The sequence below is a fragment of the Anolis sagrei genome, chromosome 2 (genome assembly GCF_037176765.1).
Source record: "Anolis sagrei isolate rAnoSag1 chromosome 2, rAnoSag1.mat, whole genome shotgun sequence".
NCBI lineage: Eukaryota > Metazoa > Chordata > Lepidosauria > Squamata > Dactyloidae > Anolis > Anolis sagrei.
The window spans coordinates 275,778,591-275,792,566 of NC_090022.1; the positions used below are offsets into that span (position 1 = coordinate 275,778,591).

Sequence of the window (13,976 nt, forward strand, 5' to 3'; positions counted from 1 at the left end):
GCTTCTTGGCAAGGGCTTGGACTGGATGACCCATGAGGTCTCTTTCAATTCTAAGATTGTATGATCCTATAACTCTCAAGTTCAGATCCATGAAAAAATAGCATGTTTTGGAAACTCCTTACTGGAAAAAGAAACAAACTATTCCCCTAGGTCTTTGTAATCACACACAGTCAGCTACATCTGGGGAGACATCCAGATCCACAGGCAAAGCCAAGATTGGCAGTTCAATGGGCATTGATACACACCACAGTGTAGATAAACATCTGCATTGGTTTCATATGCCTGTGCTTGTTTTCTCTGAGTGGTTTCCATGCCAGTTTAGGTTGATGGTTTATTTGTAAATACAAACTATCCTTTGGGCTGAAAAGCAATAGAAACATGTAGATCAGAGGAAACATATCATGAATACTGATCCTTAGATCAATGAGGAAACACCTCATAAATTCTTGAGCTTCTCACGGTTTTATGTAAACCACAAGAAAATTTAAGCTGTTGGGATGCAAATAATGTACACAAATAAATAAATGAACGTTAATAAGTGAACACATTTCCCAAAGTACTTCAGACAAATGGTCTAGGCCCATTTTTCTTAAATCAAAAATCTCTTCAGTCAAATGCAACACTGCCACTTTCCAAAGGATTTTGTACATGCTTCCAATATGAAGAAATAAATAATTCAGAGTTGTACAAACAATGCAAAAAAACACATGGATCTTGGAATGCGACTTTTCTTTCACTCTGGAAGTTTTTAAAATGTTTCTTCCCCCAAAGTAAAGTCCATAAATTTCAGAAATGAGGGGGGGGGGGGTTGGTAGTACATCAGAAATGAGGGGGGGGTTGGTAGTACATCATAATTAACATAACCAATATACTCTAAATCCCAAGCTAATGAATCAATCAGATCCAAGAACTAGTTTGCTCTGTGTGTATGTTCTGCTTGCTAGGCAAGGAAAGATTGATTCCAAATGCACACCATATAATGCTTTGGCTGTTTTTCAGTTGCATTCCATTGATCAGCATTTTCTTTAGATCACACTTTCTTCCAAGCAAGCCTGATGTTTACATGAGACAATCCAATTCCTCCCCCCCCCCCCTTCTATAGTACTTTCCTTGAACACGAAAAAAAATGAATCCTCCTCTCACATGTTGCAATATTTATTTTAGTCTGATGAATGCCAACACATACTTCCATGTATGTCACTGCAGTTTGCAACCCTCTAACAGTTAACTGTAATCTGGTAATCCTTTGTAAAAACTATGCAGAAGAACTAATCTCCCCTTCTCTTCCCTAAGAAGAAAGGTAGCCATGCAAATTGGGCACATCCTACCTTAGAAGCCTGCTTTTGGCAAGCACATGGGACATTACAGGAAAAGCCTAGTATATCTGTCATGACAGCCCTGGTGGAACATGACAAATTCACTGGGAAGGATGGATAACAACAGCACCTTCTGTGGGAAATAAATCACTAACCTGCGCCCTTCAAAAACAATGGATGACTATGGAAAATGTGCCTCTTTCTGGTAAAGGAAATTGCATTAATAATCATGAAAAAAGAGAGAGAAACAGACTGATTTTATGAGCAAATCTTTGCAATGCCAATAAAAGTGTCCCCTCCTCCTCCCCCCTCTCTCGCCCCCTCTCTTATATTTTCTTTTGAAGTCCAAGGAGTGATTTGCTAAGTTGAGTAATGTTAGCAATTAGAAATTGGCCGTTTAAGGGGACCTTATTCCAGGAGGAGTTGGGAGCGATAAATCTTGAGAAGCGGCAAAAGGAAGAGTGTGCTTAAAAAGTGTTGTTCTCTCTCTCCCCTCCAGCCCAGAACTTATTTCAGCAGGAAGGCAAAAATCATTGATTGATTCCTTAAAAATAAGGGGGGAGGAGAGAGAAAAAGATGTGAAAGGGACTAGAGACTGCACAGGAGACCTCCATGGAAGTCAGCAGGAGGAAGGGAAGCCATGTACATAGGCTCACACAAACACACAATGTGTATGTGTGAATGTGTTTGTGCAAGTAGCTGTGCGGTGGAGAAAATGTGTGTGTGTGTGTGTGTGTGTGTGTATAAATTCTCAGTTAACTGAAACTCAAGTATTCAAAAACATATTATTTTAAATTTAAAAATTGAAATCAATTTTTAGCAGAAATGTAAGACTGAACTTGGCACATTATGCCCTGATAAAGCCCCTGCTTGCTTAAATTGCTTGCTGCATAAGTTATGCCTATCTATAACCATGTACATAATCTTAGACTAGCAGCCATTTTTCTATATCCAGTAGACCAGTGGTTCCCAACCTTCCTAATGACATGGCCTCTTAATAAGGTTCCTCATGTTGTGGTGACTCTCAATTATTTTTAAAAAGTTGCTACTTTGTAATTGTAATTTTGCTACTGTTATGAATTGTAATGTAAATATCTGATATGCAGGATGTATTTTCATTCACTGGACCAAATTTGGCACAAATACCTAATATGCCCAAATCTGAAAACTGGTAGGGTTCCGGGGGGGGGGGGGGTGTAATTTTGTCATTTGGGAGTTGTAGTTGCTGGGATTTATAGTTAACCTACAATCAAAGAGAAGTCTGAATTCCACTTACAATGGAATTGAACCAATCTTGAAACACAGAACTCCCATGACCAACAGAAAATACTAGAAGGGTTTGGTGGACAGTTTTGTGGTTGTAGGTCACCTACCTCCAGAGAGCACTGTGGACTCAAACAATGATGGATCTGGACCAAACTTGGCACAGATACTCAGTATGCCCAAATATGAAGACTGGTGGATTTGGGGGGAAATAGACCTTGACATTTGGGAGCTGTATTTGCTGGAATGTATGGTTCACCTACAATCAAAGAGCATTCGGAATCCCATCAACAATAGAATTGGGCCAAACATCTCACAAAGAACCCCAATGCCCATAAAAAAAATACTGCGTTTTCTGATGGTCTTTGGCAACTTCTCTGATACCCCCCCCTCGTGACCCCTCCCAGGGGTCACAACCACCAGGTTTAATGCTGCAGTAGACTCTCATTTAACCAGAATGTGAGCAACCAGAACTCTCAAGCAAGTGACCCAAAATTCAAAGAAATAATGCAGCATTCACAAAGCTGTTTTTATAATGCAGTCAAATTGTATTACAATGAGTTAAGTTTGTGTTTTTGTCTTCATTTGCTTTTAATTGCTGTAGTTAAATATTTATATCAAGTCAATACAGAGTTTATAGGAGGAAGGGGACTGAGGCTGTCAGGAATGGCGGGAGTTGAGGTCCAAAATACCTGGAGGGCCCAAGTTTTCTCATGCCTGGTTTAGAGTATGGTATAGTCTTAGGCCTGTTTTCATAGTAACTCTCAAGCAACCAGAAAATGCATTTATCCACATCTACCAATCTCCATGGTTGCCAATTATCTGTAAGTCTACTACATACGTTAATGTATGTGTGTGTGTGTGTGTGTGTGTATGTGTGTGTGTGTGTATATATATATATATATATATATATATATATATATATATATATACATACACACATATATATATACCTTCCTATAAGCCCCTGGTTCTCATTGTGGGGCATACACCCCATAGGGAAGCAATTTGAATTTAAAGGGGAAAATTTGAGAATGAGCTATTAACAGTTATTTCTTTTTTGCATTTCTTATGGTTATGCCCTAAGTCAGTGGTTCTCAACCTGTGGGTCCCCAGATGTTATCGCCTTCAACTCCCAGAAATCCTAACAGCTGGTAAGGGTGTGGGGTCTGTTGGAAACTAAGCAAGGAAGGTTTATATATCTGCGGAAGGTTCAGGGTGGGAGAAAGAACTCTTGTCTGTTGGATGCAAATGTGAATCTTGCAATTAATCACCTTGATTAGCATTGCAAAGCCTTACAACTTCAAGGCCAGGGTGCTTCCTGCCTAGGGGAATCCTTTGTTGGAAGATGTTAGCTGGCCCTGATTGATTCATGTCTCGAATCCCCCTATTTTCAGAGTATTTCTTTATTTACTGTCCTAATTTTAGAGTTTTTTAAAATACTGGTAACCAGGTTTTGTTCATTTTCATGGTTTCCTCCTTTCTGTTGAAATACTCCACATGCTCATGGATTTCAATGGCTTCTCTGACCTGGTGGTTGTTAGAGTGGTTCAGCATTTCTATGTTCTCAAATAATATGCTGTGTCCAGGTTGGTTTATCAAGTGTTCTGCTATGGCTAATTTCTCTGGTTGTATTACTCTGCAGTGCCTTTCATGTTCCTTGATTTGTGTCTGGGCAATGCTGCATTTGGTGGTCCCTATGTAGACTTGTCCACAGCTGCATGGTATATGGTAGACTCCTACAGAGTTGAAAGGATCCCTCTTGTCCTTTGTTGAATGTAGCATTTATTGGATTTTCTTAGTGGGTCTGACTCTGTAGATAGTTTGTAGGTTGTGTTTTTTCATCAGCTTCCCTATGCGGTCAGTGGATCCCTTGATGTATGTTAAGAATATTTTTTTCCTCTGGGTGGATCTTTGTCTTTACTCTTCTGGCTTCGTCTTGGTCTTGCACAGTGTTTCTCAACCTTCCTAATGCCATGACCCCTTAATACTGTTCCTCATGTTGTGGTGACCCCCAACCATGACATTATTTTTGTTGCTACATCATAACTGTAATTTTGGTACTGTTATGAATTGCAGTGTAAATATCTGGTATGCAGAATTTATTTTCATTCACTGGATGACATTTGGCACAAATACCCAACACACAAATTTGCATATGAGTGGGATTGCGGGGGATCGATTTTGTCATTTGGGAGTTGTAGTTGCTGGGATTATAGTTCATCTACAATCAAAGAGCATTCTGAACTCCACCAATGATGGAATTGAACCAAACTTGGCACACAGAACTCCCCTGACCAGCAGAAAATACTGGAAGGTTTGGTGGGCATTGACCTTGAGTTTTGGAGTTACTTACTTACTTAGGCGATCCCTCGTAGTTAAAGGACGATGGTCCTCTGAGTGTAGTGTCCTGGTGGTGGGTTGTAGTGTCCTGGAGTTGTAGTTCACCTACATCCAGAGAGCATGGTGGACTCAAACAATGATGGATCTGAACCAAAATTGTCATGAATATTCAATATGCCCAAATGTGAACACTGGTGGAGTTTGGGGAAAATAGACCTTGACATTTGGGAGTTGTAGTTGCTGGGATTTATCATTGACCTACAATCAAAGAGCATTCTGAACCCCACCAAGGATAAAATTGGGCCAAACCTTCCACAAAGAACCTGCATGACAAACAAAAAATACTGTGTTTTCTGATGGTCTTTGATGACCCCTCTGGCACACCCCCCCCCTTGCAAGTCCCCAGGGATCCCAACCCCCAGATTGAGAAACTCTGCTTTTACAGATCTTCTGATGTCTGTGGTGGAGTCTCCATTGGCCTGGAGAGCCCAGTTGAGGTGGTTCAGTTCACTTTGAAGGAGGAGGAGTTCGCAGATTCTTTATGCACAGTCTGCCAGGGCTTTAATGGTGCTCCTTTTTTGACTTGGGTGATAGTTGGAGTTTGTATTGTCGAAGGCTTTCATGGCTGGAATCACTCAGTTCTTGTGGGTTTTTTTGGGCTATATGGCCATGTTCTAGAGGCATTTCTCCTGACGTTTCGCCTGCAACAATGGCAAGCTTCCTCAGAGGTGAGGTCACCTCTGAGGTGACCTCACCTCTGAGGAAGCTTGCCATAGTTGCAGGCGAAACGTCAGGAGAAATGCCTCTAGAACATGGCCATATAGCCCGAAAAAACCCACAAGAACTGAGGATAGTTGGAGTTGTTATGTAGATGCTTGGGTGAGGCATGGCCACAACAAGATTGGGACCGGCTTCCTTTGAGCTTCACTGCCTGCCTCCTTGCCCTTCTTCCCAGCTCTTCCCGACCTACTTCCTTTTCCTTCAAGGGGAGAAGCAAGCAAGGAAGGAGGAGGAGGAGGAGGAGGAGGCGGAGGAGGCGACTGGAGGGAGCGAGTCAGCAAAGCAACCAGCACCAGGTGGCTCTCAACTGCTGCCTGCCAAAAAAATAAAATAAAAAATCCTTCTCTAGAAAACAACTTTTAAAAAGAAGGAGGGGGGGGGCTGCCTAGAGGGGATTGGCTGAGCCTGGGAGACAGGGAAATTAGGGAAGCCCGCGTCTGCAAGCCATGCTGGTGGCCAGAAGGAGGGCTTGAGGAGCAATTAGCGGGAGGCTCTTGCTGCTGCTGCTGCTGCTGCTGCTTCTGCTTCTCCGGGAGGGCGAAGCGGAGGGCGTCGGAGGGGGCCGGCCCTTCGCCCGCTTCTTTCCCACCCGCGCCACTCGGCCCCGGCCTTTCGGACGTCCCGCCACCGCCGCTTGAACCCCCGGCCAATAAAACTTGACCACCAGAGGCACGTCTCTTCTCTCCTCTCCTCCCAACCTGCTGCAAAGAGAGAGGGAGGGAAAAAGAGGGAGAGAAAGGTGGGACGCAGCGGGCTTCCTTCTTGGGTCTCTTCTCGAATCTCTCTCTCGGACACCTGGGAGCCAGGGAAGTAGCGGGGGTGGGGGCAGACCTTTCAGAGAGGGAGGGAGAGAGAGAGGGAGGGGGCAAGTGTCCCAAGGCAGGGCGGAGGGGCTGGGGGCGGCCTCCTCCTCCGGCCTCCCCTTTCCTTCCTGCCTCTCTTTCTGTCTCTCTCTCTCTCTCCCGCCAACCTGCTCCTAAGGGCTGGACGCAGAAACCGCAGCGCTTGAACCTCGGGGGCGTTGGGGTGCCTGGCGAGCCTTGTCACCTCTCTTTCTCTCCCCACAGGTTCCTCCCTCGGGCTGGCCTTGCGCTGTGTACCTTAAAGATGGGGCCAGAGGACAACAGGAGAAGGGGAAAGGCGGAATAAGCTGAAGCTTGACGGCAGGCGAGTGAGCGCTTCTGCGAGAAGTTTGGGTTTTTGCTCTGCCTGCGCGTTTGGAGGAGCGGGAGAAGAAGAAGGACCGGAGGGAAGCGCTCGGAGGACCGGAGGGGAGCCTCAGACTGGTGTCCCCGTCGGAGGGGCAGGAGGAAGAGGCGAAAGGGTCTCCTTGGAGGGAAGTGCCAAGACTGGCCCGATTGGAAGGCTTGGAAGGGGCTCCTAGAAGAAGAAGAAGGCGAGGAGGAGGAGGAGGAGGAGAGGAGGGAGCGGCTGCGTGGCCGCGCTGAGGCATGGATGTGGGCGCCCTCCTTTCTTCAGGCCAGACCTCCGCCTCCGCCCCGGCCTCGTCCTCGTCCCCTCCGGCCCTGAGCGGCCCCGCGCTGCCTCCGCCGTCCCTCCGCCTCGGCCCGGGCTGCCCCTTTCCAGTATGTTTCTTCCCGTGAGGCGTCGCCCCGCGCCCGGAGCTTCAGGACAATGTGCAGATGGAGACTGAGCCAAGGTGCCACCGCCGCCTTCGCCCACCTGCCTCCTCTTCCTCCTCCTCCTTCCTCCTCTGCTTCTTTCCGTCGGGGCCGAGGCGTCTTCCTGCTGCTCTTCTTCGGGGCGGCGATGGTGCTGGGCGTGATGCCGCCCTCGTCCTGGGCGCTGCCTTGCCGTGAGGATGACAGGCTGCTCCCGGGAGGCAGGCACAACGCCTCCTCCTCCTCCTCCTCCTCCTCCTCCTCCTCCTCCTCTTCTCCTTCTTCCAGCGCCGGGAGGCACGTGCGGAGCTATGAGCACCTCCGGGGCGACGTCCGCTGGAGGAAGCTCTACTGCTTCAACAAGTATTTCCTCCGCATCGAGAAGAACGGCAACGTCAGCGGCACCAAGAAGGACAACTGCCCCTACAGTAAGTCCACGAAGAGGGGGCTTCTTGAATTGTGTGTTCTTGCCTTTCCACCTGTTGTTGTGCTGCTCGCGGGGGAAAGGATTGTTTTCACTTTTTGAAATGTGTCACCTCGACTCTGTTTCCACCTGTTGTGTTGTGTTGCGCGCCTCCGAGGGAGGAGGGAGGCACTTTGCACGAGCTCAGTGGCGATCTCGCCTTGAGAGCAGGAGGAGGAGGAGGAGGAGGAACGGGTTCTTCTCCCAAGCGTGAGCTGTCCAGCTAAGGCAGCATCTACACGGCAGAATTCACGCTTTCACTGACGTGGCTCCATGCTATAGAACAGGCGTGGGCCAACTTGGGCCCGCCAGGTGTTTTGGACTTCGACTCCCACCATTCCTAACAGCCTCAGGCCTTTTAAGCGGCTGAGGGGGAAAGGAAAGGGCCTGAGGCTGTTAGGAATGGTGGGAGTCGAAGTCCAAAACACCTGGCGGGCTCAAAATACCTGGAGGGGGGAAGGAAAGGGCCGGAGGTTGTTAGGAATGATGGGAGTCAAAGTCCAAAACACCTGGAGGGCCCAAAATACCTTGAGTGGAAAATCAAGGGACCTGAGGCAGTTAGGAATGGTGGGAGTCAAAGTCCAAAACACCTGGAGGACTCAAAATACCTGGAGGGGGGGGGGGAAGGAAAGGGCCGGAGGTTGTTAGGAATGATGGGAGTCAAAGTCCAAAACACCTGGAGGGCCCAAAATACCTTGAGTGGAAAATCAAGGGACCTGAGGCAGTTAGGAATGGTGGGAGTCAAAGTCCAAAACACTTGGAAGGCTCAAAATACCTGGGGGGGGGGGGAGGAAAGGGCCTGAGGCAGTTAGGAATGATGGGAGTGGAAGTCCAAAACACCTGGAGGGCCCAAGTTGGCTCATGCCTGTTCGATTGATCCTTTGAATGTATAGTTTGTGGAGGCGCGCACTGAGCCAATGTTGAGCAGCGTTGATCCTGCAGCCCACGCTAATTCCTGGCCCCGCGCCCAAGAACCTGTTCCTCTCCGCCCCTCCTCTACCCATGTACAGAGTGCTTTCCCTGGAGTCGGGAAACTGCCTCTGAGGGAGGATGATCTGAGGAGTCCCCCTCGCCCTTTGGTCTTCACCTGCCTGACGTTCTCTTGGCGTGACTTTCCTTCACAACTAGATAATGAATCCACTTTCAATCCGGTTTCTGCCTCCTGCAGAGTTCTGGGTTCTGTAGTTGAGTGAGGCTGTTAAAGGGTCCTCCCTAAACTACAAACTTCGGAATTCTGCAGGAATCAGCAACAGGTTTTAATCAGTATGTTTTACAATCCCTGGATGTTGGATTAGAGAGGCGAAAAAGCGGTTCTTTCCCAAGTTCTTTTCCCGGCTTTCCATTTCCGAGCGGGGTTTTTGTTTTTCCTCCTTCTTGCCCTTCTCTTCCTCGAGTGCGCCGCACTCACTAGGAGAGCGAAGTTTGGAAAGGGGAGCCGGTGGAGGGGACTGGCTCCATTACGGATTTTTAGGGCGCAAAGTGTCTGTTCTCCCTTTTTTGCTCAGGGCTTTGCCTGAAGTCGGGATCGGGACTGCTTTCTCCTTCCGCACTCAAAGTTTGAAAGATGGTTTGCTTCACGTTTGAACGTGAAGCAAACCATCTTGCAAAACTCAGGAGAGGTTTTGAAATTAAGGTCAAAATGAGGGAGAAGGAGATGGATCATAGAGTTGCAAGAGACCTCGTGGGCCATCCAGTCCAACCCCCTGCCAGGAAGCAAAGATTCCCTGCCAGGAAGCAAAGATCAATCACATTCAAAGCACCTCTGACAGATGACTGTCCAGCCTCTGTTTGACAGCCTCCAAAGAAGGAGCCTCCACCACACTCTGGGGCAGAGAGTTCCACTGCTGAACAGCTCTAACAGTCAGGAAGTTCTTCCTAATGTTCAGGTGGAATCTCCTTTCTTGTAGTTTGAAGCCATTGTTCCCTGTCCTAGTCTCCAGGGCAGAAGAAAGCAAGCTTGCTCCCTCCTCCCTGTGACTTCCTCTCACATATTTATACATGCCCATCATGTCTCCTCTCAGCCTTCTCTTCTGCAAGCTAAACATGCCCAGCTTTTTAAGCCACTCATCATAGGGCTTGTTTTCTGGACCCTTGATAATGTTAGTTGCCCTCCTCTGGGCACATTTCAGCTTATCAGCATCTCCCTTCAATTGTGGTGCCCAGAATTGGACGCAGTATTCCAAGTGTGGTTTCACCAAGGCAGAATAGAGGGGTAGCATGACTTCCCTGGATCTAGAGCAATGGTTCGCAACTTTTCTTTTTCTTTTTTCTTTTTTTTACCATGGACCAATTTACCAGGAACCACTTTGGCCAGGGACCATTCTTAAACATTAGTACCAAAAAGGTTACGATACAGTTTTTGGTCAACTTTAGATTTGGTTTGGGGTGCTGATTCAGAAAATTGCATCAGCTCTAGTTTCGGATCCAGAACATATGCCATGGTCAGCAACACGGAAGGAGTGGCCGGTGGCGCAAAAGGAGCAAAAGTAAAATAAATAAAATAAAATAAAGAGGAAGGAGGCTCGTGGACCAGGTTTTCATTCTCGCAGCCCACTGGTGGTCCGCAATCCACAGGTTAAGAACCACTGATCTAGGCACTAGACTCCTATTTATGCAAGCCAAAATCCCATCAGCCCTGCTAGGTCTCCCCTGCCTGACTAATGGCATTTCTTAAGAGTTCCACTTCGTAACAATTCTTCCCACCTGTAAACATCTACAGATTCGATAGCATGGAGCTATGGCAGTTACAGTGGTGCCAAACTGCATTAATTCTGCAGTGTCTTAGAGATGCCCCCTTAGTTGGACAGCTCACACTTCCTAGACCTTCCTTCACTTGTTGAGCATTTTTCTTGTTAAGCACCAGCACTTGAGCATCTTGAAGTCTGTGTCTTGAACCTGACTGTTCTGCCTTGTCAGATCCTCTCAGCATGCGCAGCTTTGTGGCATCCCGTCAGGTCTTCCCTTCTTCCCCGCTCTCCCCACAGAAGGGTCTCATGTTGCAACCAGGAGAGAGCCTTGTAAACATCTGGGGGCTGCACGGAGTCACCCAGACCCCACACACATCCTGCTGGGTTGGTTTCTTTCCCTAAAAAAGAAATCCTTCACACACATACATACACATGCATAAGTGTGTCTGTGTGTCTACAGGGCAGATATATAGTGGCAGAAAAGTCTCTCACACAAAGCTCTGTGCCTTGCCTGCACTAGAGTAATGTAACCTCCTAGTCGCCTTTCTCGCCTGCACAGTTTCAAGAGAAACAACTGTCTGTTTTATTATAATTGTAAGTGACTCCAGCCTGCCGAAAATAAATAGCTCATTGAATAGTGTAGACTTTTCTAGAAAAGTATTTGTATAACCTGTCTTATTGCATTCTCACATTGGTGAATACCATAGGTGGATTTGTGCACAAATGTACATGCAGATGTGAGAATCCAACAACTTTTTATATTTGCATTCTGCACCTTACGTTTCTTGGGATAGCCACACTATATCATCACAACTATTCTATAAGGTAACTTGGGCAGAGAGATTTACAAGGTAGACAAGGGAGCCCAGATTATTTCAGAGCTCAGTGAACATCTAAATATCTCCCATCCAACATTCTCTATCCATGATGCCAAACTGGATGGATTGCAAACTCTCTTGACTCAGAAGTAGTGTGGGGATCAAACCTATGCCATTCTTACTATCTGAAGTAAAGTACCATAATTAAACGGCTGCTCCAGGTAGCAGTTATATATGGACAGGACAGTGGCAGTTTCATGCAGACAAGAGCGTAGCTAATGGCAACTTCTTTAAAAAGAGGGCAGTATGCAGCTTTGGGAAGTGTGGGTGATGTTATATAATATGAAACATAATCTGAAAGCATGATATCCACCCACCCATTTATTCCAGCTTAGTGTGATAAAGCAATGCCGCAAGCCCAGACTTGTTTTTGCTATTCATACTCTACGTTCATTGGCCTATGCCATATTTTGTATCCATCAATTTGTGTCATTTAGGAATGCTCATTCGGTTCTCAAGCCAGTATACAATATGTGATACTTTGTGCTTTCTGACAAGATAGTAGCATAAAGGAGTTGTATGACAAAAGTGTAATCTAGGATACTTACTCTACTTACTTAGGTGATCCCTCATTGTCCGATTATGATGGCCTTCCAAGTGGAGTGTCTTGGCAGTGGATACATAGGTAACTGTGGAGCCCTATTCTTGATCCACACGTTCTTCCATAGTGATAGGATAGGAGTGTAGGAAGTTGCCATATACGAAGTCAGACCCTCGATTGCTCTTGCTTAGTAGTGGCAATTTGATGCTGACAGTAGCTCTCCTGGGTTTCAAATAATCACCTTTCCCAACCTCACTTGGAAATACCATGGATCCATCCTGGGACTGAGTGAAGCATTGTAGCTCTACTACAAAATGTAAAGCTTCTAAATTTGCTGGTCAGTTATATGTCCATAATTTGACCTACGTGAGGCTTTTTCATGCAGAACTTCAAAGCCAGACAAGTTGTTAGATAAAATGGGGTGGACTTGAAGTTGTGAATGCTTACCAACAATGAATGTATTGTCAGTAATGAAATTTTTAAAAACAGTTTGTCTGGTTAGCTTCTGTAAATAAAATAGCCAGTGGCACCATCTTGTTCTTTTTCTCAGGTAGCAAAATGTCAAGGGCCATCCGAGCGCACCTGAGTCTGAACTCAGCTATGAACCTCATTTAAATGGCATTGGAGAAATCATTGACACTCAGTGTAACTCATTTCACAGAGCTGGTGTTATGTTTGAGAGAGGGAGGTGGGCAATCTTTATGAGTTCCTTGGAGATAGGAAAAGATATAAATATAAAAACAGAGGAGGAGGCTAAATATAGCAAGTGTCAACAAGATGTCACTTTCATTCCCTTCTAACTTAAAGACTCTAACTAGATTGGCAATTTGATCGCACTTCAACAGTAATGATAAAGCAGCCTTCTCCATTTCACTTGAGAGCAGGTTAGCTTAGTGGCTGCCAAGAAGAAGCTGTCTATCAATCAGTAGAGTGGAACGTTTGGAGGTCTACTGTTTTCCAGTCTACATCACCAGCATTTGCCATCCAAAGTGACTGCATCATGACTATTTCCACTCTGTAGATTATCATTCTCAATGTTGTGATATTAGGGGTTTGGGGGAATGTCCGCTTCAGTAAATGTTGGTGTGAGAAAGGAGAATTGCCTGCCAGCTCCAAATTCTCTTATAGTGCCTCTGCTCATGACTGTTCCAGATTCCGTCTTTTGCACAGGACATGCATATGTTTCAGACTAAGTGCAAGCACTTGCCTTCTGGGTAGAGGAGAAGGGAGTGTAAATGTCAAGGAGTATGGCTAAAAGCCAACCTCATCTCCCCCGTCTCCATGTTCCACTTAACTGTAGTCTTAAACTACAGCTCTGGTGAGGTGTTCATCTCAGACAACCGACTGTAGCTATTGTAAAAAGGGAGAAAATGGTTGGACAAAGGTGCTGTTGGGAAGCTGTCACTTCAGTTCCCCAGTAAGGTTGACCAGCTTAGGTACTATGCAGTTTGGCTGAGGTTTTTTGTTTTTGTTTTTTTTTTTGGGGGGGGGGGGGTTGTTTGTTTGTTTGTTTTTTGTATCAGAAGAAACTGCAAGTCGCTTCTGGTGTAAGAAAATTGGCCATCTGCAAGGATGTTGCCCAGGGGACACCCAGATGTTTGATGTTTTACTATCCTTGTAGGAGGCTTCTCTCATGTCCCCACATGGGGAGCTGGAGCTGACAGAGGGAGCTCTATTTGCTCTTCCCAGATTTGAACTGCTGACCTGTTGGTCAGCAATCCTGCTGGCACAAGGGTTTAACCCATTTCACCACCAGGGACTCCTAGTTTGGCTGGTGAAATGGAGAGGCATTCAAGCAACAAAATGTCTTGGGCCAACCTGGAACATCTCCTCCTTTTATGGGGATATGTCTGTGCTGTGCAAAGTACTGTCAACACTCCCTCCTACTCTGTTCTGTGGTGAAAGCCACCAAAATTCATCCATAGCACTGCAACACATTTTTATTTTGTGTGTCTTGTGTGAACTTCTGGGTTGCAAAAAGAATTACACAGAATTTTGTGTTCTTATGATTCTTCTGTATCACATCTGCCTATGTGAGGCAATTCAACTAGCAGCTTCTATGTATCAGCATTTGGCAGAAGAT

At 46.2% G+C, this 13,976-nt stretch overlaps 1 protein-coding gene across 3 annotated transcripts in view; it reads left to right on the forward strand.

The window, feature by feature from the left end:
- FGF10 (fibroblast growth factor 10) overlaps positions 1-13,976 on the forward strand; it is a 152,867-nt gene that overhangs the window by 37,722 nt on the left and 101,169 nt on the right. Inside the window, exons 1-2 of one of the 3 annotated variants that reach the window (XM_060761463.2) lie at positions 6,140-6,441; positions 6,770-7,752. In XM_060761463.2, the coding sequence (XP_060617446.2) occupies positions 7,338-7,752 (415 nt within the window). In that variant the 5' untranslated portion in view covers positions 6,140-6,441; positions 6,770-7,337. Of the gene's footprint in view, positions 1-6,139; positions 6,442-6,769; positions 7,753-13,976 lie in introns of those variants that run through there. The other 2 variants (XM_067464611.1, XM_060761464.2) reach the window with 2 other exon arrangements.